Source organism: Nomascus leucogenys, chromosome 17, assembly GCF_006542625.1.
Source record: "Nomascus leucogenys isolate Asia chromosome 17, Asia_NLE_v1, whole genome shotgun sequence".
NCBI classification, from domain to species: domain Eukaryota; kingdom Metazoa; phylum Chordata; class Mammalia; order Primates; family Hylobatidae; genus Nomascus; species Nomascus leucogenys.
In genome coordinates this window covers 13,313,535-13,340,477 of record NC_044397.1, presented here as the reverse complement: position 1 = coordinate 13,340,477, position 26,943 = coordinate 13,313,535, and the positions used below count along the sequence as shown (strand labels likewise).

Genomic DNA, 26,943 nt, shown 5'->3' with positions numbered 1-26,943 from the left:
AAGTTGAGCCAAGTTCACCTCCTTGAGGCGGGTAAAGCAAACAAAACTATCTCTTCTTTGTCATCTATGGTTCTCAGTTGTGGGTGGATGTGGCAGGTCATGTTTTAAAAAGAGGACGGCAACAATGTCTTCCATCCCACATGCTCTTCTGTAATGTCATCTTACCACTGAATCACAAAAAGGTGGAGTCTTTCTCCACTCCCTTGAATGCGAGCAAGCCTATCATTGCTTTGACCCATACAATACGTGGAAGTGACCCTTTGCCAGTTCTAGGTGTAGTCCTTAACTAGCCTGGTGATTTTCGTGACTTGGCCTTTGGAATCCAGCTGTCACATAAGAAATGTGACTACCCTGAGACCATCACAGGTAAGAAGTCCAATGCAACTGGAAAAGCCCTGCAGGATGAGACACCATGAGACAGACAGGGAGAGAGTAAGTTGGGGAAAACAGGGGAGAGAGAGAGAGAGAGAGAGACCAAGTAGTATCAAACGACACGCAGTCAAAAAACTCTCTTAGAAGGGGACCTTCAATCCCCAGCACTGAGTCAAAGTGCCTCAGAGATGACCCACCCAGCTAAATTCTTCCCAGATGCCTGTCCCACAGATTGTCGGCAAAATGTAAACGGATACTTTAAACCACAAAGGCTTGGAATAGTTTGTTACATGGTAATAATTAATTGATACAGTAGGCATGTGTTGGTCAAGAAAATGAGAATGAAAAGGAATAGCTCAACTGAGTGGTTGTGCTCAGCATCCTTAATAAGACAGTGGAAATGCATTAGTGTCTCATTAAAAAAAAAAAAGAAAATAGAAATCCCTCTGAATAAACAAATAGAAAAAATCTGAAATAAGGGAATCTATTAACTAAAATAGTGTAACACATTTTAAAAGGCTACTAAAGGAAATGCTGATAGTAGATATTTATGTTTTTTAAAGTAAATTACTAAAAGAAATTTAATTTAATGAGCCACAGATACTAATTAATTGACATGCAAAACAGGCAAGTAGGTTTTTTAGTTTGAGTGCTTTCCAAGTTATTAAACCAAACCAATTAAATTTTAAAAAGAGAGTCATAGAGGTCACACTAGAAAAAGAAGAAACCTTTTAAAAAGTGGAAACATTGCCTCAGTGGAGAGAAGAGGTCAGGGGCACATGCAGGACTATCTGATTCCAAAGCCTATGATTTTTCTTGTTTTTATAATTTAACATTAAAGCAACATAACTGTGCTACAGGAAGACTTGCAAAAGGAGGTGGAATAAAAACTCCATCCCACCACTGTGTTGTAATACAGTGGTGAAGCATTCAGAGGGCTGAGATCTGAAAGTCCTGGGGCACAGCTGCTGCTGCCATTTACCTAACATTTTGACGGGGTGTCTCTGTAAAAACCCAGGAGCACAGAAGCAGCTTTTAGAAAAATCTCTGGGGACTAATCATGTTTCAAAAATATTCTGAAGCACAAAAATGAAATATAACCTATTAAAAAGCCCACAGAAAAATCCATGATAGCTCTGCCAACCTAATATTTTTAAGGTCAAACAATACTGGAAATATTAAAAGTTGTCTTCATTAAAGATCAGGGAATACTGAGTGGGTTTGGGGATGCATGGGGCTGAGCTCAAACAGCAACCATTATAAAGACATTGCTCAACATTAACTTGTAAAAAACAACTGTAGAGCTTCTGATGTAAAATCTACAAATCTATCAAAAATTAAAGAAAATAACCGAAATTATTCATTTATTGTAATGACAATGACTTTGAAAATAACCATTTCAAGCCACTGCCAGTTTGGAAGAAATGAGTCCAATAGACACAAAAATAAGGAGATTTTTAATTAGATAACTAGTATTCTGAATTCAGCTAAGAATATTTCACAATTCTATGCAAGGATTTCCATAACAGCTATTACAAATGCTAGTGAATACATTTGCATCCTGTATCTTTTATCTCCTTTCATTTATTTGCTATTTTATTACAAATAGGATTGAGGGTGTTTATTATGAAAGCTAATACTGAGTATCTATTGGTAAAATATCTGTATTTTACAAAGAATTTTGATTTTTCTAAAGACATAATATTTACACACATCACAGAACAAAATTGCAAGTTTCCTTTTAAGACACACATTTTTAAATATGTAACGTCTTTTGGCAATTGGCTAAAACTGGGAAGAAGAATATTGTTAAAGAGCTTTATTGATTTAGGACATTCTTTACCTGGGTACATTTTTTTTTTTTTTTAGTTTTACCTCCAGCAAAAAATATTAATAATAATTCAAAGCATAACTTTTCAAAATCTGGGCATGTATAAAAAAGGACTTAAAAGTTTTCCTTCATTATGCTATTATTTATATATGTTAATAAAAATATATTTTACCTGCAAAATCTGTGTGGGGGATATTTCACCATTGGTTTCAGTTGCAAAAGATACCATATGCTCTGGAAAAAAATACTGTCAAAAAGACACAGTTAAATTATCACAAAATTCATGCTAGAAAAGATTCAATTATGACCAATATAGTAAAAGCAAAAGTTCTTTAAACTGGTGTGACTAAAATTCACCTAAAGTGCATTTGAAAATGCCCGTCCTTAGACTCTACTCATAGGTACCTTAATGAGAATGTCTGGAGTTGGGCGCAAAGATTAGCAAATGCCCCCAGATAATGCTGATGTGGATGGATTCAAGTATCTGGAGTTATAAAACACTGCCCTGAAGTTGACAATGTGCTTACTCCCACATCTTATTCCTGAGTCCTGCAACCAGCCTATGAGGTCAAAAGGACTATCCATTCCATTTTACAAGGAAAAGGCTCATAGAAGTACAGAGTTTAGGGTCTGCCCAAGGTCATAACCCACAACACAGTGGAGGTCAGGACTTAAACTGGGCTGGGGAGCTCAAAGTTCAGTTCTTTCTACCTACCATTTTTCCAAACCTTTTAATCATAAAATTCACCCAGGGCAGTTGTTTAAAATAGGAATTCCCAGGCCTCATTCCTGGAGTTTCTGATTCAGTAGGTCCGGGCAAGTCCTGGGTTCTGTGTTTTGAATAAGCACTCTCCCCTCAGTAAATTTTATGATTAGACAAGTTTGGGAAAATATATTCTACTGTATTTCCTCTAGGACAGGGTTTTTCAACAGCAGTTCTACTAACATTTTGGTCTAATAATTCTGTGTTGAGGGGGGCACTCCTGAATATTACAGATGTTTAGAGCATTCCTATCCTCTGCTCACTAGCAGCCCTGCTCCCCACCGCCAGTTGTGACAACCAAAAATGTGTCCAGACATTGTCAAATCAACCCCCAGTTAAGAACCACTGCAATAGGTCTACAAAACAAATGTCCAGCCTTGTTTAAATAAAAAATAAAAATAAAAAACAAGCATTGAACAATGTTTCTTTAAATATATCTTTTTAAATTCTTGTCTTTAATAAAGACTCACAACAAGAAAAACACTTTCTCTTCACATTTGAATTTATTTAATGTTTATTATGACTCATTTTCTTTGCCAAAGATCATCCCATTATGTTTCTATTAATAGGTTAAGATAAAAGAGAACGTGAGAGGTCTTTCAGGGTTTGAAAATATTCTATTATGGTGTGTATCATATATTTTTCATAAAGAATCATTTCAATCCAATTATCACCCAAAACTTAGTGTAAAAATATGCTTCAGCTGCAGAGACAAAAACAATTTAAAATAATGAGCCCAGAGGCTATTCTGACTTTTCTAGATCCCTAGTCTTCATTAGAATGTGACATACATTTATTTTCTTTTAAAGAGAACTACAATGAAAGTAGTATTTACTAGATAATGCACTGGTCTTTATCTCATTTCTACTTAGTTCAAAAATTACTGCACTGAAAACAAAATAATTTGGAACAGCAAGATTCATGTCAATCTTAATTTCTGGCTAAGTTATAATACTCTCAACAATCATTAGTCTCCTTTTACTTTAGAAAGCTATTTAAATTTCCTAAATTCTGTAGAAAGTGTTAAGATATAATATTTTGCTTAACACTTGTTCTTAATCTGTTTGAGAACCTATAAAAATTCATTTCCCACATCAAATGTATAATTGTTTCCTTTTCACAAAAGGCAAAACTAGGTTTTCTAATACTTTTAAATTAAGTAAACCAAATTCATCTCAATTCAGACTTTACCAATATGGCTTTAAAAAGTTTTACACCTGTGTATCTGAACTTCTGTGTATAATGTTCAGTAATCATTGTTAGCATAAGAAATATGGGTACAATTTTAAAGGACCAGAGTCTTCATCTACAATTTACCAAATAGGACTGTATTTTATTTATAGTGACTATCTTCTTCGCATAAAATTTAATTTATGGGTTCATTTATTTTCTGTAACTATTAATGGGGATTTCACTTACCATTGGGTTTTTAAAGAACTCATATTTGGCATAATTTTTTCTAAAGTATAGTTTGTTTTCTTCTTCTATCCCCCAGTTGGACAGCACTTCAATCACCAGTTCGTGGTCTTCTATTGTTCTTTCTGTAAAGAATGTTTCAATGAGTATGTTGACAGATAGACAAATATATATATATATATATACACACACATAGACACATACAAACATATAAAATGTATTACGCATCTTTGTTAAACACAGCAGATTTCAACTTAATTATGAAATAGCCAGATTGATAAAATTTGTCATCAATTTTCAATTACTAATGTTCACTTTTATACCAAAGCAGACTGTTGTCTAAAAAGAAAAAAATGTATAAAATATCATAATGTACTTTTTGCTATCTCAATTTCCTTTTATTACTGTGTAAATAATATAAGTTTGATAACAAATCTGCATTAAGTATATGGGAGCTATTTTTTTCTCTGACTCATCATGGTGACAAAATTAAAATATTTATTTCAAGGTTGAACAATTCACCTCATTAAGAGATGAAGAATTTTGACAGGTTCATGTGCATTTAAGGCTGTCCATACTAATCTGGATAGCTGAGAAAAATTAAAATAAATGCTTTAAAAGGAAAATTTTAATACAAGAGGATACAGGTTTTTTTTAAGCAGCCCAATTCCTTGGGGCACTTTATACATTCAAAGCTAATACTAAGGAAAATATATTTTGTATTAACAATGAAGATAATTAAGTGGGTGGGAAGGCACTTGGCAGAAAAGGCACTTAAATGAAGTAAGCAAAGGCAGTTTTAAAGAGGTGCAAAATTCCTATTTTTATAAGAAACTGTGAGGATGTTGACAGTAGTATTATTCATAATAGCCCCAAACTTGAAACTACCCAAATGCCCACTGATAGGAGAATGAATAAGTAAATTTCGTAAAAGCACACAGTAAAAATATACGACAACAACCCACAACAGTATGGATAAATATTGCATTTCATGAACACAATATTTAATTAAAGAATCCAGACACAGATAGTACATACTGCATGATTCTTCTTACATAAGCTTCAAAACAGCAAAATTAATCTACAGTGCTAGAAAGGGTTTTGGAGATATTAAGTAAGTGGGGGCATGAAGGGAATCACTGGGGTGAGTACAATACTGTTTCTTGATCTTGGGGTTGGTTACTCCAGTATATGCAATATCTGAGAGTTCATTGAGTTGTGCACACTTGGTTTGTACACTTTTCTTAATGTATGCCGTACTTCAATAAAAGGTGGAGAAAAGAAAAGAAACTGGAAATTACCAATGCAAAACAGGAAATGGAGAACAACCAAATAAGGAATATGGAAATTCTCTGCTGTTTTACTGTTTCTAGGATGTTTTTAAAAAGCATTTATGTCTCAGAAATTCAACATTCAGTAGTGATGTGTGACCTACAACACCCAAACTCTTGAAAGTAATATCATTCTTAAATAGACATTTATTCACCCAAAAAAGAAGTTCAGGTAAGAGTGTTCAGTGAATATGGATGAGTTTGAGCTAAGTATATATCAACACTTGGGGTTCTATTCCTAACTCTGATTGTTCCTTTTCTATCCCATTGACTGGCTCCACTAGCTCCTTCTCCTCCTACATCTCAGACCTTGGTTCAATTCTTTTCTTTCTCCCCCTATAAATTAATCCATCCTCACCTCTTCAACCATCTCATTTGTCAGGTTTTCTGAAGTGAAATCTCTGGCTCTAATTGTTCTCACCCACGCTCTTGTCCTAACTACTATGCTGTCCACCACCTCAAACACAGTGTGTCTAAAACCAAAGTCAAAATATTACACATAAAATTACCATAGGATCAGCAATTCCACTTCTGGCTGTTTACTCAAAAGAAGTGAAAGCAGGGACTCGAACAGAAATTTGTGTAGCAATGTTCATAGCAGCAACATTTGCAATAGCCAAAAGGTGAAAACCTAATGTCCACGTCCATGAACAACGAATAGATAACAAATGTGGTATACGCAGTACCTACAATGGAATATTCAGCTTTAAAAAGGAATGTAATTCTGATGCATGCTACAACATAGATGAACCTTGAAGCTATTATGCTAAGTGAAGTAAGACAAACACAAAAGAACAAATGCTGTATGATTCCACTTATACAAGGTACCTAGAATAGTCAAATTCATAGACAGAAAGTAGAATGGTGGCTGCCAGGGGCAGGAGGGAGTAGGGAATAAGGAGTTATCATTTAATTGATGCAGAGTTTCAGTATGAGAAAATTAAAATATTTTAGAGATTGATGGCCAGTCGTGATGGTTGCACAACAATGTGAATTCATATAATGCCACTGAACTGTACATATACAAAATTTTAAATGGTACCAAAAAACTTTTTAAACTTAAAAACGAAACAAAGTCATCTACATTTTTCCCTTTCAAATGACTTTTTCTTCTAAATTATCCTATCTCCATTACTGTCATTTTTACCACATTCTCTCCAAAAAAGTAGAACTACAACTCACCTTTGCAACTTTCTCTACCTCCACTCCAATATCTTCTACTCCTGAAATTCTCAGATAGCAGGGATTCTTCCTCTGAGCATCTCTCACACAACAAACAACCCCCACACGAGGTCCCACTGTCACCATTTCAATTTAGACCTTTGCCTTTTCTTGTTCAGCCTAACTAATCTTCAAGCCTCTACTTTATCATTCTTCTAATCCAACATGGACACTGATAGCATAGAAAACCTCCTAAAACATGTGTATGAATGTGAACCCTGCCCAAAAAGCTTGTCTGCTTCTGCTTGTTATAGATAAATCCATATAGTCTGGCAGTTAGTTATAACTTAGTCATTTGTTCATCCATTCAACAAATATTTGTTGAAGGTTCACGGTATGTCAAAAACTCATCTTAGGGCTAAAAATTTTGTAGTGGAGAAGACAGTAACAAAATAACTGCCCTCATGAAGCTTTCATTCTAATGGGAATATATGGATAATAAATAAAATGTGAATCATAAAAAGTAGTGGTCTGAGTCTTTCGTTGCTATCAAGAAATACCTGAGGTTGGGTAATTTATATAGAAAGGGGGTTTATTTGGCTCATGGCTATACAGGAAGCATGGTAGCACCAGCTTCTGGTGAGTCCTCAGGAAGCTTACAATCATGCAGGAAGGTGAAGGGGGAGCAGGCGTGTCACATGGCAAGAGACAGCAATAGACATGCCAGGCTCTTTTGAACAACCAGCTTTTGTGTGAACGAATAGAGTGAGAATTCACTCATTATCACAAGGATGGCACCAAGTCACTCATGAGAGACCTGCCCTCATGACCCAAACACCTCCCACTAGGCCCACCTCCAACACTGGGGATCACATTTCAACATGAAATTTGGAGGGGCAAATATTTAAACCATAATAGTGGTGATAAACCTTATGGGGAAAAATAGAGCAGGGAAGAGAGAGAAAGTGCTGAGGACATAGGGGATAGGAATCCATTTCCATCAGCTTGTCAAGAAGGCCTCATTGAGAAGGCAATGTTTAAACAGAGACCTAAAGGAGAAGAGGACAGAAGCCAAGCAGATAGAGAGGAGGAGCAAGAAAAAAAGCCCTTGAGGTGAGAGAAAGGCTGGAATGTTTGAAATACAGCCAGGAGATTAGTGTGGCTAATGCTGAATGAGGAAAAGGGGTTACCCCAGGAGAAGAAGTTAAGTAAATAATGGTGATGAAATAGTGGGTTGTAGAAAGCCCTGCAGTCTATAGTAAGGAATAGGCTTTTCCTCTGTGTTAGACAGGATGTCATTTTGAACACAAGAATAACATGAACTAACAAGTTTCAATCGGATCACACTGTGGAGCAGAAAACTGATTTTAAAAGGCTGAAAACACAAAGACCATTTGGTAGGCTATTGGAACTAACCCCAGGAGAGATGATACAGCTCAGATTAGCATGGTAGCAGTTGATGTGGTTAAAAAAAAATACACAGAATCTTGATCTATTTTGAAGGTAGGGCCAACAGAATTCGCTGACAAATTGGATATGGAGTGAAAAAGAAAGTACTTGAGGAAGACATCAAGGTTCTCAGCCTTAGCAATTGGAAGGACTGTGTTACCAGTAATAAGCTAGAAAAACTGCAAGACAAACTGGAGGGACATCCAGTGATCACTGAGCTACCAAGTGGGAAGTTGCATCCTTAAAAATCTGTCCTTACTTCTGTTTACTTTTCACACAAACTCAGCTGGTATTTTCAAGATTATGAAACACAGGTACACATTATTAAATGCGCTATGTGCTAAGCACGGTATCTGTATTCTTTGCAACTGCAGTGGGAGACAATATCAAGATATCAATGAAGATGCTTGTTTGTTTGCTTTGCCAACCTGTGTTTCCTTGGACCCATTACCTTTCTCTACCTCTAAGAAAACAGTATGAATTCTGCCCTCATACTACACTATAAAGAAAGGAAAAAATAGCAAAGAGGCATTGTGTTGTTTTTTTGAGTGTCACAGTAGACTTTATCAATTTTTGACAAATATAATTGGTTAGGAAGAAGCATGCCTAGCCAATCCTCCATTGTCACTTGTGGGGACCCATCCTCTGCCCTCTGAGAATGGAGGCAGAGTTAAAGGGTTATTGAAGGAAACTGGTGGAGTGGAGACTGTGAGGGAGCTAGATAGTAACTGGATGGTGTAGGTCCCAAGTGACCCCATATCCTGCCTCCTTCCTGAACAGAACTCTCTAAGAGTTGTAAGACTCCAGATAGGTTTAACAGTGGTATGTGGCTCAAATCAGAGTATAGACTTTCCTAAGTCTATACTCTGGCTTTAAATAGAAGCCCTTCACCAAAGAAGACAGAGAAGCAATAGCTAAGTACAATGTCAAGTCCACAGCATCCCAGTACAGGACAAGAGTATTGCAGTGCCAAGTTCCTGAGAAGAAATATGGAAGGACTAAAGGAAGACCATGAACCTAAGGGTCATCATGACATAAGCAATAAGCTTAAAAAGCAGGAGTTTCTACAACATGAAGACAACAGTTGGATAAAAGTTAGACAGATGTCCCTCTGGGGATTTAAATTTCCCAACAGAGTGCTGGAGGAGTGAAGGTAGGTCTAAACCTTCAACTGAACATATTTTTAATGTGTATGGAACTCATTGATAAAAAATGGGTTGATTATTTTCCCCAACAAGACTAAGAACAATCCAGAGAACAAACAGATAATAGAAGAATAAACTGTCTGTTCTTAAGCCAGGTTACTCAGTATCAGAAACTAATTCAAAATACAGTAATAAAGGAAGTTACATTTCTGCATGTCTGAGTCTGAGAACTGTTTCATTATTGTATTTAATTCTTATAAAACCTGTAGTAAGCTAAATAATGGCCCTAAAGATATCAGGTCCTCATCTCTAGAACCTGTAAATGTTGCCTTATATGGTAAAGCCTTTGCAGATGTCATTGAATTAAGGATATTGAAACGGGGGAAATATCCTGGATTAAGGTAGGCCCTAAATCCAATCACATATATCCTTTTAAGAGAGAGGCAGGCAATCTAACACAGACAGAAGAGGAAAAGCAATGTGATCAGGGAAGGAGAGGTTCAAGTGAAATCATCACAAGCCAAGGAATGCTAGTAGCCAAGAGAAGCTGTAACGGGCAAGGGATGGAATCTCCCTAAGGTTCTTGGAAAGAATGTGACCCTCTGGAACTGTGAAAGAATACATTTTTCTATTTTTTAAGCCACCAAATTTGTAATTTGTTACAGAAGCCTTAGGAAATCAATATGATACTGTAATAAGCAAGTTATAGTTCCATTTTACAGATAGAAACAGAGGTTCAGAATAGCCATGTATATGGACCCACCCTCTGCCCTCTGGGAAACGAGGCACAGTTAAAGAGTTATTGAAGGAAACTGGTGGAGTGGAGACTGTGAGGGAGCTAGATGGTAACTGGATGGTGTAGGTCCCAAGTGCCCCCACTTGTAGGTCCCAAGTGCCCAGGTTGAATGACAACCACATGCCTGAGCCCAAGTTGATGTTCTTTTCCCTGCACACATTGCTTCAACTTCATGGAAGTTCTCACCCAAGGGACATTCCCTACCACCTCTGCTGGATCTGTTTACATCCTGCACATTCTGTCTATAACAACTAAAATTGCTCTTTCACGATCCTGCCGTTCTCTACCTTAGTTGCTTCCAATTCTTTTATTTTGAAAGGTATTCAGTAAATATTTGCTAATTAACTGAAAGTAAATCACATTTTAAGTGTAAGGGACAAAACAGTAATGGGCAAGGTTTCAAATTATATCAGTCTTCACTTTCCATTAAAGTACAAATCATTTGAATTTAGACTGCATCAAAAAAGAAAATAAAACAAAAAAGGTTGAAAAATCAAACTACATTTGAGCAGCTATGACAAATGTGTAACTAAAGAACTAAGCAAGTTCAGTGGCTCATGCCCATAATCCCAGCTACTCAGGAGGCTGAATATAAAAAAGAACTAATGTAACATGTATGTTTACCAAGAAGTGGAATCTAGTCAGGGGTTTTGTTGACTACATGCAAATAAAAACCAGAATACCAATCTGGAAAAAATAAAATAAAAGATAAAAGATTTGCAAAAAATGTCACAGAACTATAAAACCGAGTATTTACATAATGCAATTACTGGCACTAGGAAAATAATCTGGTAATCTTAAGAAAAATATGTCTTTTAAAAAGCCATCAAGAAATAGAGAGTATGTGAGAAAATCAAAGACATACATTCCATTCCTTCAAAAAAGATTTCTAGTACTATTCTATCAAAAATTCAGATAACATATTAAGGAAGCTAATAAAAGTCAAGAGGATTGAAAGCAGCTATAGTTTTTTACCTTATATACTAGCCTGGTAATGAAGATATAATTTTCTTATTATAGAATCTGATTTTAGAAATTATATTACATATTCTTTTTAAATTTATATATCACCATCCCAATTTGGATGCATTGTACCTTCCCCCAACCAATCTCATTATGTTAAAGGATTAATGTTACAATAATCCAAATAACCCTGGGAGGCATAATTGAATATCAGTTAATTACATCTCACATAAAATTAGCATTTCTTTTTTCAATGCAGATATCTGACTAAATACAGGCCCTAATAGACAGAAAATTCGACAGGAAGATACAAGATGACTAGATGGATTACTTTGAGAAGAAAATAAAAACGCTGCAAAAGGAGGTGAAATGTTGCTGAAGACCGACTTTCTCTTGCCTTGGTCTCGCCAAAAAACATCATTACCAAGACCTAAGAAAAGGGAAAACAAAACAAAACACTAAACCAAAAGGCCTTTAATAAACTTTCTTGGACCTTTCTCCTACCAGGCAAATTTTAACCAAGTAAGTAATCCTACTAAGTTATTTATCATTTATTTCAAATATCAAAAGGAACAATATTAATTCTACAATGAGGGGCTCCTTGCTGCAATGTTCAAAACCCAGAATGAACTCAGGTACTTTTTGAATTAACATTTGAGAAGTGACCACAGGTAGGAATCACATGAATTCAAAATTATTATTTTAAAGACTTTTATTTTTAAAACTTTATAAAATCCATCCAAAATACTATAATAAAACATGCTATTAAAACTTCACAGTACAAGGCTATTTAAAATAAAACTTTCTGAAGTTATTTGTTGGGCATTGGAAAGTAAATTACAATTGTCAACTACCATTCATATGTAGGCAGAAAAATAGGAGGGAAGCCCTCTTAAATTACTTCAACACAGCAATCAAGAAGAAGGAAAAAGAAAGAAAAGCTTCAAAAGCATTTTAAAAGCTTTTTCAAAACAAAAACAAAAATTTCATATTGCCTTCAGTTGTATTTTTTGTTTCTAATAGGTCAGTGAGGTCTTATGGTAATAAAAAGAAATATTACCAAATAATGATAACTACATGTAATTCTGTTTTTGAATTTTCAGAAACTCTTTCTTTAGAAAAAGAAAAAAGAAGAAGAAATCAAGAAGTTTCTTCTGAAACCGTTGATTTAGCATCAAAGTCTTTTTAAAAACCTCAATCCTCCAAGAATCGAAAGTGCTCACCTGTGACCTTCTGCCTGGATTTCTTTGCTGAATCTACTGCCAAGTACAGCGCGGAGCTCAAATAGAAACCTGAGTCCCTACTCTTCTCTCACTCGGTAAGAGAAGAAACAAAAGTGGCTTTTACCTCTAATTCGCTCAGAAAACAATTTTTTGAATACCTTTTTTACAGGAAACTCCAGGAGACAAATGGTCCTTGTACTTCTCTATGCTGGGTAGAAACTACATACATTTTGTCAGTCTTATTTTCAGATAAAAATGAACAGCCTCTGGCCAAGCAAAACAAAAACTGGAGAAGCAAAGAATAAAACGCAGCTCAATTTCTGAAAGGTTCCTTAACCTAAGAATACTACTTAATACCAGCAGGATCCCCCAGAAAATTGCCATCAGACACATTCAACTCCCCAAGTGCAATAATAGGAAAATTGTGACACTTCAGCTTGATGGCTATAAAGGCCCTGCAGTTCATTCTTCTGCGAGGGGAAATAGTCTCCAATTAACTCCGACCCAACCATTGCAACTTATATTCAGAGGCAGCCTTATTTTTCCACAAAATGCCTGCATATATATGATCTCGAGTTGACTGGGTAAATATCTGAAGAGCTTACAGACAGCTTCCATTAATTCGAAGGTTCTCATAGCATTCTTTAAGGACTCAGAGTAAATTCTATCTGAGCACGGCATGTGATTTCTTTGGCTTCTTTTCCAAGTCTATTCCTTCTATGTACTTTGTAATCCATCATTTTAATTTTTTGATATAAATGCCTTAAAGTTTAGTATGACTTAGTTCAAAACACATGTATTTGTCTTAGACCCTGGGTTACAAAGATGCATGTGTACAGAGAGTCCCAGCTCCATAGAATTACTGTCTAATTTTAATAATATGATCACTGTTAAGATAGTTGTAGAAAACGTTACAGCAGCAAAGAAGATGTGTATTTTGTCCAACTTGGGGCTTCAGAAAGATGTCTGAGCTAAGGCTTTAAAAATCTCTTGAAAAGTTTTAAAAATTGTGTTTCTTTTTTTCTGATTATTAAAATAATACATTCCATTAAAGGAAATTTTACAAATACGGACAACTTACAATCACAATACATCTTTAAACCTGTCAATCAGGAATAAGCACCTAACCTTTCAGCATATTCCTTTCTTGCCTTTTTCTCTTGCTCTATATGAGTGTATGTGTATATACTTTTTATAATATTAGAAAACATTATATGTTTATACACTGATTTTATTCAATTGTCACCACAACCTTACATTTACCCACATCAGTCTTCAAAGGAAGAATAAAAGCATGATCAAAAGCTGCATAACATTACATCCTATGGATGTACTGTAATTTATAACATTCTCCTTTTATACTGAGATTTTACTTGTCTAGTTAATTGATATTGTAAGCAATCTACTTTGAACAACCTTATATCTAAATCTTGTCCACACTGCTTGTTTCTCACACCCACGTATATAGTATGTCCTGTGGAAGCATCACCTCCCAGGACACAATTCATCACTAACACTCTTCGTGCCTCCTGCAGTTCTCTGTTGTTTTCAGGATTTGCAATTTCCCAAGAAGTGTATGAGTATGGGTGGTGACAGCAAGCATCCTGATCATCTCAAGGAACAGCCCTGGAGCAGCAGCAGCAGTTTGCGCTGAGCAGTCAGGCAAGTGTAAGAGGCAGGTGTGTCTCCCGGCCTGCTGTCAGATGGAAAGGGTGACTCTACTTCACAAGGCTGAGCATGGGATGTCTCCAACTGCTTTTCCCTCTCCACTCTCCCCGGACTGTGGCACTAGGTTACCTATCAGTCAGCTTGGACAGCTAAGAGTTTTCATCTTTATTGTCATAAGTATTTTTAAGAAAAGGCTGGGGTTTTACCTTCCTGCCATTTTTAACTAAAATAACTAAGCCCTGGAAGATGCATAGCAGTTAGCCAAGTAAAGATGGACAGGAAATGGTTTCCTGTGACTCTTAACATCATAAACAAGAAAACTGAGTCGAAACTGTAGTATATGCAGGCATCTGCAGGCAGTTCTCTAATGTATAAACTAAAAGGAGGGAGGGGTGAGACATTAAGCCTGCAGCTACGAAGGGTAGACAGGTCATAAGATGCTACAAGCCCCACAGAGGACCTTGGATCCAAATGCAAAAAGAATCAGGTCTGTATTCAGATGGATAATGTTGGTACTACCAGAGGCAGGAGGACCAGTTGTGAGGCCAACATAATTAATACCTGAAGGGAGAGATGCTAGGACCTGAATTCATGTAGCCGAGGCTATGAGAATATGTAGAAGGAAAAATCAGCTGAATCAGAAGCAGATTTAGTTATAGGCACTTCCTATCTTTGCTAGTTAAATATTGCCCATTTCCGGTCTGTGCGTGCCACCAGGACACCATGTCTCCTGAAAGCCCACAGGGTCAGGGCACATGATTCTCTTTATGGAAGGAAGCACAGTGCCACATGTCCCAAAGGCTTCACAATGATTTCTGCTGTGATGAGGGTGGTCACAACTCTGATGGCTGGTATGTTATAAACTGCACAGAAAGTCCAACTACATATCAGCTCCGGAACAGGAAAAACACTTGTACTTCCTTTGTTAAAAAAGAAAAAAGAGTGAAGGAGCAGCTTCCAAGCAGGAGGCTGTGAACCATTCCCTCACTGTCACTGTGCATCGCTTCTGTCTTAAGGCGATCACGTGGGCATAGATGCACACATTAAAATGGTTTCATTAAAAGCCTCCAGTCATTCATTTTGCTTATTAAAGCCACTCCACAATGATATTCACAATGGAAATCTCAGCTGTCCCTAGCAATGATACTAAAATACAATTAATTCCTCTTCCCGAGGAGTTTGTAGGTATGCGCTTGAGGTATTGTGTTAATTGCCACTGCTTCATACCATGGCTTCAATTAGGAATCAGAATGGGAGCAAGACAAACATGGATCCCATTAAGTTTCAGAGGACTTGAAGCTAAAGTTTTTCCCCCACCCTACTCTTACATTGATTATAACAGCACAGAGGATTCCATCTGGGGAACTATAGTGACATCCAGTGGCTGTGAAGCGAACTACACCAGTTGCAAAACCTGGTTTACTATATCATGAAAGGAGAAATATTTGTTGATATGCTGACATTTTAAATTCAATGTCTATCAAAGTGTGTGTACAAGTAGAACCATATAATAATATGATCCAAAATCAAGACATTCAGAGATTCATAATAAAATCAAGGTATTTAGTTGTCTTCAATGATTGACTCTATTAAAATTCTCAGCAGCATATATTAATAATTACAGGTAGAGGATATGAAACATGGACATTGCATTCAAAGTTCCAAACATAATATTATTATACAATTCATGTTTTGTACAAATTCAAAAACAGGTAATTTTTAGCATGATTCTCTCACTCAGCCAAAATAAACATCTGCCTCTGCTATAAAGTGAACTGGGTTGGCTCAGTTCGATCTCAATAATTTCATTACTACCTGGGTTAGGAACGTTTATACGAAAGTTTTCTTGGTGGTTCACAATTTAAATTATAGCATTCCTGAGAGAGATGTAGAGTGAGACAGAGGCAAACCGACTGCAGAATCTCAGGAACATTTGCTTGAAATATTGTGGTGGGAAGAAACCAACTTGCTTCAGTGGAAAATGCAGATTACACAATCTGACAGAATCTAGATCTTTGTATTCCTGTATGTAAATGGATATTAAAATACATACTCTATGCACACTAGTAGTAGCTATCGCACATATGCATTTATATTAAAACTACTAATAATGGCCGGGAGTGGTGGCTCACGCCTGTAGTCCCAGCACTTTGGGAGGCCGAGGCAGATGGATCATTTAAGGTCAGGAGTTCAAGACCAGCCTAGCCAACATAGTGAAACCCCATCTCTACTAAAAATACAAAAATTAGCCAGGCGTGACGGTGCACGCCTGTAATCCCAGCTACTCAGGAGGCTGAGGCGCAAGAATCACTTGAAGCTGGGAGGCGGAGGCAGCAGTGAGCCAAGATCACACACTGCACTCCACCCTGGGCAGCAGAGGGAGACTCCATCTTGGAAAGAAAAAAAAAAATACTAATAAGATTGAAGTTCCTTTGCCACAGAAAACGTAACTCTGAAATTAGACTTCAGGTTCAGGAAAGTACCACATTTTGAATATCAAGTATTCCCCCTTCTGCTTTTAGTAGTTTGTGATATGGTTTAGATAGATGAGAAGCAATGATAGTAGCACATGTATTAACAACTTGGAATGCCTCTGAAACTGGCCTAAGCTTATCTTGGTCACTAAAAGTGAGCTAAAGTGCAGAAAACCCTCAACTCTCATCTATCCTGTAAGTCAAAATATCCTTACCTATGAGACCTCAGGATCTCACAAACACTAAATCTCATAAACATGCAGACCACGTGTGAAGATGGTACAATGGGGGCATGTACAGCTAGAAGAAATGACAGATAGGTGGGGATCATTCCAGGGAGCCACAGGTAATCTGATGGAAAAGCAAAATAAAAGGTCAAATCTTGCATTCTGGCCTCCCTTTTAAAACTAAATCACATCATAGTCTTCTCTGACTCAAAGACCTCCCCTTGCTTTTTCTCTCACTCAATGTAAATGCCAGGCCCACTTCCTGGCCTATGAGACCCTACACGATCTGGACCTGGGGCAACTCTGTGATGTCTTCTCCCATTACCTTCCACCTTACTGACTCCACTCCAGGTGCAATGGCCCCTAGGCTGCTTCCTGAACACAAGCACACTGCCATATCCAGGCCTTTCCACTTGCTGTTCCCTCTGTCCAGAACAATCTTCCATTTAATTGCACAGCCTGCCTGCCATGTGCTTCATTTCTCTACTCAAACATCACTCCGTCAGGGAGGCTTTCCCTGATGCCTCTTTAAAGTGCATCTCCCAGCTGTGTGTGGTGGCTCACACCTGTAATCCCAGCACTTTGGGAGGCCAAGGCGGGTGGATCACGAGGTCAGGAGTTCAAGACCAGCCTGGCCAAGATGGTGAAACCCTGTCTCTACTAAAAATACAAAAATTAGCTGAGTGTGGTGTCAGGCTCCTGTAATCCCAGCTACTTGGGAGGCTGAGGCAGGAGACTCACTTGAACCCGGTGGGTGGAGGTTGCAGTGAGCTGAGATTGCACCACTGCACTCCAGCCTGGGGAACAGAGTGAGACTTGGTCTCAAAATAAATAAATAAAAAGTAAAGTACATCTCCCTTCTGCTCTAGCACTCAGTCTCCCTCTTTCCTCCTGCCTTCCCTCCCCAGAGCTTATCATCCCCTATGGGATAACAAATATTAGGCCTTGTTCCCTGTCTCTCTCCCTATGAAAATGCAAACTCACAACGGCAATACTTTTTGTCTGTTTTGCTCATACTGCATCCCCAGAATCTACAACAAAATATAGGCTTGGTACAAAATTGTCAATAAATATTTGCTAAACTGTTTGGGTAACACAGCCAGAGAAGGCAAGACGAGTTACTGATTTTTGTGGGATCTGTAAAATGACAAGTAAAAAACTACAAATACTCAAGATATATTTTAAGTGCACAAAAGAAAAAAAAAGGTAGTCTATAAGAGTTAATACATATAGTCACTATGTTAAAGTAGAGAAACTGATTAAAGAGTTTTAAAAAATGTTAACATTAGTTATCTCAGTGTTGAAATTATAAATAATTTTGTTTACTTCATGATTTTTTTGAGGTATTTACAATAAGATAGATTATTTTTGTATTTAAAATATTTTTTAAAATAATAGGCCAGCATGGTGGCTCTCGCCTGTAATCCCAGCACTTTGGGAGGCCAAGGTGGGGTGGTTCACCTTAGGTCAGGAGTTCGAGACCAGCCTGGCCAACATGGTGAAACCCTGACTCTAGTTTTAAAAATACAAAAATTAGCTGGGTGTGGTGGTGGGTACCTGTAATCTCAGCTACTTGGGAGGCTGAGGCAGGAGAATCACTTGAACTTGGGAGGTGAAGGGTGCAGTGAGCCAAGATGGCGCCACTGCACTCCAGCCTGGGTGTCAAGAGTGAAACTCCATCTCAAAAAAAAAATAATAAATAATAATAATAATAACAGAGGCTGAGGCTGGAGGATTGTTTGAGTCCAGGAGTCTGAGGCTGCAGTGAGCCATGACTCCACCACTGCACTCCACCTCAGGCAAAAGAGATCCTGTCTCTAAAAAAAAAAACAAATAATTTAAATTTAAATAAATAGATACTATGCCCTTCCCTTTACAATTCTATTTATTTTTTTTTTTTGTAATTTCAACTTCTATTTAAATTCAAGAAATACACATATACATACGCAAGTTTTTAACATGGGTATACTGTGTGATGCTGAGGTCTGGATACAATCGCACCCGTCACCCAGAAAGTGAGCACAGTACTCGACAGTTAGTTTTTCAACCCTTCCTCCCACCTCTTCCTCCTCTAGTAGTCCCCAGGGTCTATTGTTGCCATCTCTATGTCCATGAGTATCCAATGTTTAGCTCCCACTTAATACGGAACCCAAAAAGAGACCAAGTAGTCAAAGTAATCCTGAGCAAAGGAACAAAGCTGGAGGGGTCACATTACCCCACTTCAAACCGTATTATAATTCTACAGTAATCAAAACAGCATGATACTTGTACAAAAACAGACATATTGACCAACGGAACAGAACAGAGAACCCAGAAATAAAGCTATACTCCTACAGCCATCTGATCTTTGACAAAGTTGACAAAAATAATCAATGAGGAGGGGACTCCCTATTCAATAAACGGTATTGGGAAAACTGGCTAGCCAAATACAGAAGAATGAAAGTGGACCCCTACCTTGCACCACATACAAAAATTAACTCAAGACAGATTAAAGATTTAAAAGATTAAAACCTAGGAAACACCATTCTGGACATCAGCCTTGAGGAAGAATTTATGACTATGTCCTCAAAAGCAATTGCAACAAAAACAAAAATAGACAAGTGGAACCTAATTAAACTAAAGAGCTTCTGCACAGCAAAGGAAACTATCAACAGATTAAACAGACAACCTACAGGATGGGAGAAAATATTTGCAAACTATGCATCTGACAAAGGTCTAATATCTAGAATCTATAAGGAACCTAATTCAACAAACAAAAAACAACCCCATTATAAAGTGGTGAAGGACATGAATCAACACTTCTTGAAAGAGGACATACAAGTAGCCAACAAACATGAAAAATTCCTCCACATCACTAATCATCAGAGGAATGCAAATCAAAACCACAATGAGATACCATCTCCCACCAGTCAGAATGGCTATTATCAAAAAGTAAAAAAAAAATAGCAGATATTGGCAAGGCTGCAGAGAAAAGGGAATGCTTATACACTGCTGGTGGAATGTAAATTAGTTCAGCCACTGTGGAAAGCAGTTTGGAGATTTCTCAAAAAATTTAAAAAAGAACTATCATCCAACCCAGCAATCCCATTACTGGGCATATATCCAAAATAAATAAAAAGACACCTGCACTCATATGTTCACTGCAGCACTATTCACAATAGCAAAGACACAGAATCACTAACAGTGGATTGGATAAAGAAAATGCAGTACATATAGGCCAGGCATGGTGGCTCACACCTGTAATCCCAGCACTTTGGGAGGTCAAGGCAGGTGGATCACCTGACCTCAGGAGTTGAAGACAAGCCTGGCCAACATGGTGAAACCCCATCTCCACTAAAAATAAAATAAAAAAAAAATAGCTGGGTGTGGTGCAATGTGCCTGTAATCCCAGCTACTCTGAAGGCTGATGCACAAGAATAGCTTGAACCTGGGAGATGGAGGTTGCAGTGAGCTAAGATCGCGCCACTGCACTCCAGCCTGGGCGACAGAGTGAGACTCTGTTTCAGAAAAGAAAAAAAAAAAGTGGTACATATAAATCATGGAATACTATGAAGCCATAAAAAAAAGAATGAAATCATGTTCTGAATAAAAAGAAATAAAGCCACTCTCCTACAGCCACCATGGATACTGGACTCCCTATTCAATAAGGGCATTATCCTAAGCAAGTTAACACAGGAACGGAAAACCAAATAGAATTTTATTTATTGAAAATTCATCATTTTGGACAAAAAGAGTGCAAGAATGTTTCTTAAACAATATGCAGAGCCGACTAGCTGATCACTAAAGTCCTGGAAAATAGTTCATCCTTTGGTTCTTTACATCAGTAGCACTCACAGAAGACTTGCAGTAAAGATGTCAGTGGTTTATTCTGTTAACAAAGAGCATCTGTAGCTGCATATCACATTTAAGGAGAAAAAAACCACTGTAGTTCTTTCCATTCATTTAAATATGCAAATTAAATTGAACATTTTACTTCCTACCACTATTAGACTGAATAGACATTGCAAGATTATAATAAACTATGCAAAAAGGCAAAACTAAAACAAAAAACATTTTAAAGACAAATCTGTTAATATTTTGTGCTGAGGAAGATGACAGTACCTCAATAGTGATTACTCTCCTGTTACATCGGTAAAGGACTGGAAGCTATTAAATCTAATACACGTTAGTATTGGGGTAGAATTAATGTTTTTAATTGTTCTGTTTAAACATATAATCTGAATGAAAAACCAAAGGAAAAAAAAAAACACAAGAAGGCTCTGGAAATAAAATTCTTTCTCATGAGCTTTGGTCTAATGCATGGTTGATGAAGTCATGAGAATATGCTTATATCTTTGATTTTATTTCAGCAGTTTCCAGAAAATACAGTAATAAAGAAATAAACTTCTATTACTACTTGATGCCTAAAAGTTTAAATTTAGTATGTGGATCAAATAAATTCCCAGTGCTCCACTTTAAGCTTTTGCATTAAAAGACCTGTGCATGGCCGGGCGCGGTGGCTCACGCTTGTAATCCCAGCACTTTGGGAGGCTGAGGCGGGCGGATCATGAGGTCAGGAGATCGAGACCACGGTGAAACCCCGTCTCTACTAAAAATACAAAAAAATTAGCCGGGCGTGGTGGCAGGCGCCTGTAGTCCCAGCTACTCGGAGTGGCTGAGGCAGGAGAATGGCATGAACCCAGGAGGCGGAGCTTGCAGTGAGCCGAGATTGCGCCACTGCACTCCAGCCTGGGCGACAGAGCGAGACTCCGTCTCAAAAAAAAAAAAAAAAAAAAAAAAGACCTGTGCATTTTATTCCTTAATACAAATAATTTTCAGTGTTCTCAGGGAAAAATACTTCTTGATTTACAGAGCAGATTTTTATTACTGAACTGCAAAGCTATTTGTTAGAGATAAATGGTAGTGACTATAACAAAAAAAAATTTCAGTCCCCCCGAAAGAAAAATTTACAAATATAAAATACTGTAATAATATATTATGCTAATTAGGAGCTAAATGAACTAGCTTGGAATAGGGCAGATATCTATTGAGAATTAACACCATACTTCTAGGAGATTAATTATCATGTATAGAAGTTAAACTAGTTACAAGTGGCAATGAAGAAAATATATGTTGAGACTTTTCTGTCCTAGAAGATGAGGCAACAAGTCATATTGGCCAGTATGACATACCTTTAGAAGCAAGCGTCCTTGGCAGGTTGATAACTATCTAGGCTGAGCTGTCAAAGTCAGTTGCACTATTGTAGCTCATCAGCTATCAGCTGAAGATACCATGGAACAATTCTAGCTTCCTCTCCACAGGCCTTACTCTGTCCCCTTTATGAGGTTCTGACATGTCCTAGGACACCAGTTGTCAAATCAGAAGTACAAACATTTTCTAAATGGTTCAGGGAATGCATGTAGTGTTCAAAAAAACCACTTCCCAAATCTTTAAAAAATGAATCCTTCTAAGAACACACCTTTTCTACCAAAATCATTTTTAATTCCATTTCATAAGAGAAAGGATGTTCATTTGAAGAGAACCTTACATTGGCACATTGCTCTGAGGCATAAACTCTTGAATGCATCAAACAAAGGGACGATTTTATATATTGGCAGCTATGGTAGAAAGTAAATGACTCCAATGACTATGTATAAAATTCTTTCACAAGTCTGAACAAATTGAAGCAACAAATGGAGCTGTCACTGATAAATTATTTAAAATGATTTTGATGATTTCTTACTAAAAGTTGTTAAACATATAATGCAACGAAGTTTGTGGCAGGCTGAACTATAGCCCCCAAAAGATAACCACATCTTAATTCCTAGAACCTGTGAATGTCACATGGAAAAAAAAATTTTGCAGACAGTATTAAATTAAGGATCTTGAAATGGAGATTATCCTGAATTATCTTGGTGGGCCCGAAATGTTACCGCTTTTATAAGAAAGAGGGAGACTTGACACAGACAGAAGAGCAGAAAGCAAAATGACCACAGTGGCAGAGATTAGATGATGCAGCCACAAGCCAACAAATGCTGGCAGGCACCAGAGCTGGAAGTGGCAAGAAATTAGAGCTTCCAGAGGACACACATTCCTGACAACACCTTGATTTCACTCCAGTGTTATGGATTTCAGTCTTCTGGCCTCCAAAAGTGTGAGAATAAATTTCTGTTGCTTTAAGCCGAGTTTGTGGTAATTTGGAACAGCAACCACAGGAAACTAATAAGGAGTTCAAAGAATCGAATGACATTGCCATAACAAACTCCTTCCTGTCTTATCTACTTATATGTAAACATGTTTCGAAAACAAATCTATAAAAATAAGAAATCAGGGGACAAAATTGTTGCCAAATCCTGCCTCACTCTAGTAGAACAAATTCTTTAGAACATATTAAAAGAATTTTTTTAAACCCTTCACACTTCACAATAGAGATGCATTTCCAAATAAAACATTTTTAAGAGGCTACTCCTTGTGTTTATGTCTTTAAAATGTGAAGGACTTACTTATTTCTTCAAGAAAAATTTAGGGTCTACATTCCCATAAAGAGAACCACTGCTATGGATATTTGTACCTGTCTGTGCTACAACTGACTCAAAATGTGGTCCAAATGACAGCTTACTTTTTTTAATAAATCAAACACTTTGCATTGTGCTAATAAAATTATTATGGAATGTATTCTTCCATCAATTTGAGCTGTTTTAGTTCTAAAATTCCCATAGATCTTTAAATGAAGAGGTGTGGGTAAATTATAAAAATTTCTAGGCTTGTTTCCACTTTGTGCTACTTTCTTTCTCTCGTGACTACAAATAACAAAAAATAAAAAGAATAAAGAAATGATTATTCATAATTCTTTTCTATTTTTGTACCTCTGAAGAAAATCTTCACCATAGGATCTATACTAAAATAAACAGAAAAGCAGGACTTCCTGAAAAATAACAGCAAAGAAGCCACTGGCTTCACTCTCCCCAATAGAAAACCAAAACCAAATAAATAGCACTGAGATTTTCCCCAGAAGTATCCCAGAACTCAAATATGAAGATGAGGCAGTTCCACGGGTGACAGAAAAGGAAAGAAAAGCTCCAGATGTTAAGAGAATCAAACTTCCATATCCACCACGATGCCCCTCCCACAAGCTCGTGAAAAACTTTCCCCCAACTCACTGTGTTTGCACCAGAAAAAGTGACATTAAGGTGGACAACCTCCTACCCCATCTTGGGTTCCCTGACAGGAGATCTGTCTCTGTCTTAATCATAGGAAGCATCGTGATTGCTTGATGGGAGAAATCATAGGAAGCATCCTGATTGCTTGATTGCCTGAGGACAGGCAGAGACATAAAAGGGGGCAGGACAACCATTCCCAGCCCCAGAAACTCTGCTCTGCAACCCAGCCAAAGGAGACAACAAATCAGAGTGGCTGTTCAGCAGCACCACACGGTAGGAGGTTCATCCCACAGGTCCCCTGGCCATGGGTCCCTAGCCAGCTGTCCCGCACTGTTGGGATATTCCCTTTGGGAACCTCTCTCATTTGGAAAGTGCAGTGCTCTGACCTTTACTAGAGCCAAGGCGAACCTAGACTTGAAGCACCACCTAGAGCCAAAAAGAAGGCAATGACCTATGGGCAAAAACCTCTAGGGAATATATCCAATAAAGAACAAAAGAAGCCAGGTAAAGAAGGCTCGAATAAATAACTAATCCTTCAGTGCCAAGATATAGACACACATCCATAAAAACAACAGTGAACAGGGAACCGCAATCTCTCTAAACAGACACAAGGAACCAGTAAGTGACCCCAGCAAGACAGCGATATGTGAGCTCTGACCAAGAATTTAAAATAGCACCTTTAAGGAAATTCAGTGACTGCCAGGATGAAATTGATAAAATCAATTCAGATATTTATAAGATAAATTTAGCAATGAGATTGAATTTTTTAAAAAATACAACAAATTGTGAACCTGAGAAATACATTCTCTGAACTGAAAAATTCATTAGAGGCTCTCAACAGCGGAATGGATCAAGCAGAGGAAAACATCAATGAGTTGGCTATCTGAAAATACATGATCAGAAGGAAAAAAAGAAAAAAGAATGAAAAGGAACTGAGATCACCTACAAGATATAGAAAATTATCTCAAAAGACCAAATCTAAGAATTATTGGTGTTCAAGAGGGAGCTGAACGAGAAATAGAAAAGCAATGATGTGAGACAATAACTCTGTATCCTTACCTACACCTATGTGAGGCAGGTGCTCAAAAAGGGTCCAGCTGTGGTCATCAATGTAATGATTCTTCAGGATCAACAGCTGACAAACATCTCGAGCCGTTATGTCACTGGGTACATCTAAAGCCCTGCTGGTTTCATCTTCACTGTATACTTTAATCACCTGTGTAGGTAGAAACAAGAAAAAGACCTAAAATATTCCTGTTTGTGTTTTTAATAAATTTTATTGTATATATTTAAAGTATATAACATGATGTTATGAGATATATATAAATAAATAGCAAAATGGTTAAATAGTAAAACAAATTAACATGTCTATCACCTCACATAGCTACCCATTTTCTTGCAAGTGTGGCAAGGGCAGCTAAAATCTACTCATTTCTCAAAATTCCAAATTCAATACACTGTTATGAATCATAGTTCTCATGTTGTGCATTAGAGCTCTAGATGTGTTCATCCCACACATCTGCCACTTTGTATCCTTGATCTACATCTCCTCATTTCCCTCCACCCCACCACTGCCCTTGGTAACCACTGTTTTGTTCTCTATCTCTGCATATTTGACTTATTTTTAGACTGCACATCTGAGATCATGCAATATTTTTCCTTCTGTTAGAAAAGAAAGAAGGACTTATTTCAGTAAGCATAATGTCCTCTGGGTTCATCCACGTTGTAGCAAATGGCAGCATATTATTTTTTAAGGCTGAATAGTATGTCATTGCGTGTATCTGTATGTGTGTGTGTGTGTGTGTGTGTGTAATACAAATACACTATAAATTATGTATATATGCTCAAATATACACCCATCAATGGGACATGGTACTTAAGTTGTTTCCACATCTTAGCTATTGTAAATAATGCTGCAATGAACATGGGAGTGCAGGCATCTCTGTGACATGCTGACTTAAACTCCTCTAGGTATATATCCAAGAGAGGGATTGCTGGGTCATATATGGCAGTTCTATTTTTAATTTCTTTACAAATATCCATACTGTTTTTCAGAATGACTGTATCAATCCACATTCTCACCAACAGTGTACTAGCGTTCCCTTTTTTCTACACTTTCACTAATACTTGGTATCTCTTTTCTTTTTGATAACAGCCATCCTAATGGGTATGAGGTGATATCTCATAGTGGTTTTGATTTGCATTTACCTGATGACTGGTGATGTTGACCACCTTTTCATATACCTGTTAGCCATTTTTATGTCTTCTTTGGAAAAATATCTATTCAGGCCCTTTGCTCTTTTTTTTTTTTTTTTTTTTTTTTTGAAGGAGTTTCATTCTTTCACTCATGTTGCACAGGCTGGAGTGCAATGGTGCGATTTCGGCTCACTGCAGCCTCTACCTCCCAGGTTCAAATGATTCTCCTCTCTCAGCCTCCTGAGTAGCTGGGATTACAGGCATGCACCACCAAGCCCAGCTAATTTTGTATTTTTTTTTTTAGTAGAGACGGGTTTTCACCATGTTGGTCAGGCTGGTCTCGAACTCCTGACCTCAGGTGATCTGCCTGCCTCAGCCTCCCAAAGTGCTAAGGTTACAGGTATGAGCCACTGCACCCAGTCCTTTGCTCATTTTTAATTGGGTTGTTTTTCTGATATTGAGTTGTATGAGTTATTTATAAATTTTGGATATTAACCCTTATAATTACATATGGTTTGCAAATACTTTTTCCCTATCCACAGGTAGCCTTTTTATTAAAATATTTTATTAAAATATCATTCTAGTAAGTCAGCAAACATTAGTCAGTTATAATTCCCTATACAGTGTCTTCTATATTTAATTTTCTTATACATTGAATGAATGTTACTTATCCAAGACTTGTTTATGTGTCAAAGTTACTTTGTCCAACAAATTTCATTCTCTTCAGTGTCTAAACTAAAGGTCATTCAATAACTATTTAGTATTACTTCCCCACCACTTTGGTCTATG

General features: G+C 37.3%; 1 protein-coding gene across 2 annotated transcripts in view; it reads right to left on the bottom strand.

Annotated features, from left to right (window-relative positions):
* The window catches only part of GRB14 (growth factor receptor bound protein 14), a 126,690-nt gene that overhangs the window by 29,800 nt on the left and 69,947 nt on the right, over positions 1–26,943 (bottom strand). For both annotated transcript variants that reach the window (XM_003266179.3, XM_012496281.2), the window contains 3 exons: positions 25,018–25,174; positions 4,386–4,507; positions 2,376–2,450 (listed from right to left, as the gene is read on the bottom strand). In XM_003266179.3, the coding sequence (XP_003266227.3) occupies positions 2,376–2,450; positions 4,386–4,507; positions 25,018–25,174 (354 nt within the window). The remainder of the gene's footprint in view (positions 1–2,375; positions 2,451–4,385; positions 4,508–25,017; positions 25,175–26,943) is intronic.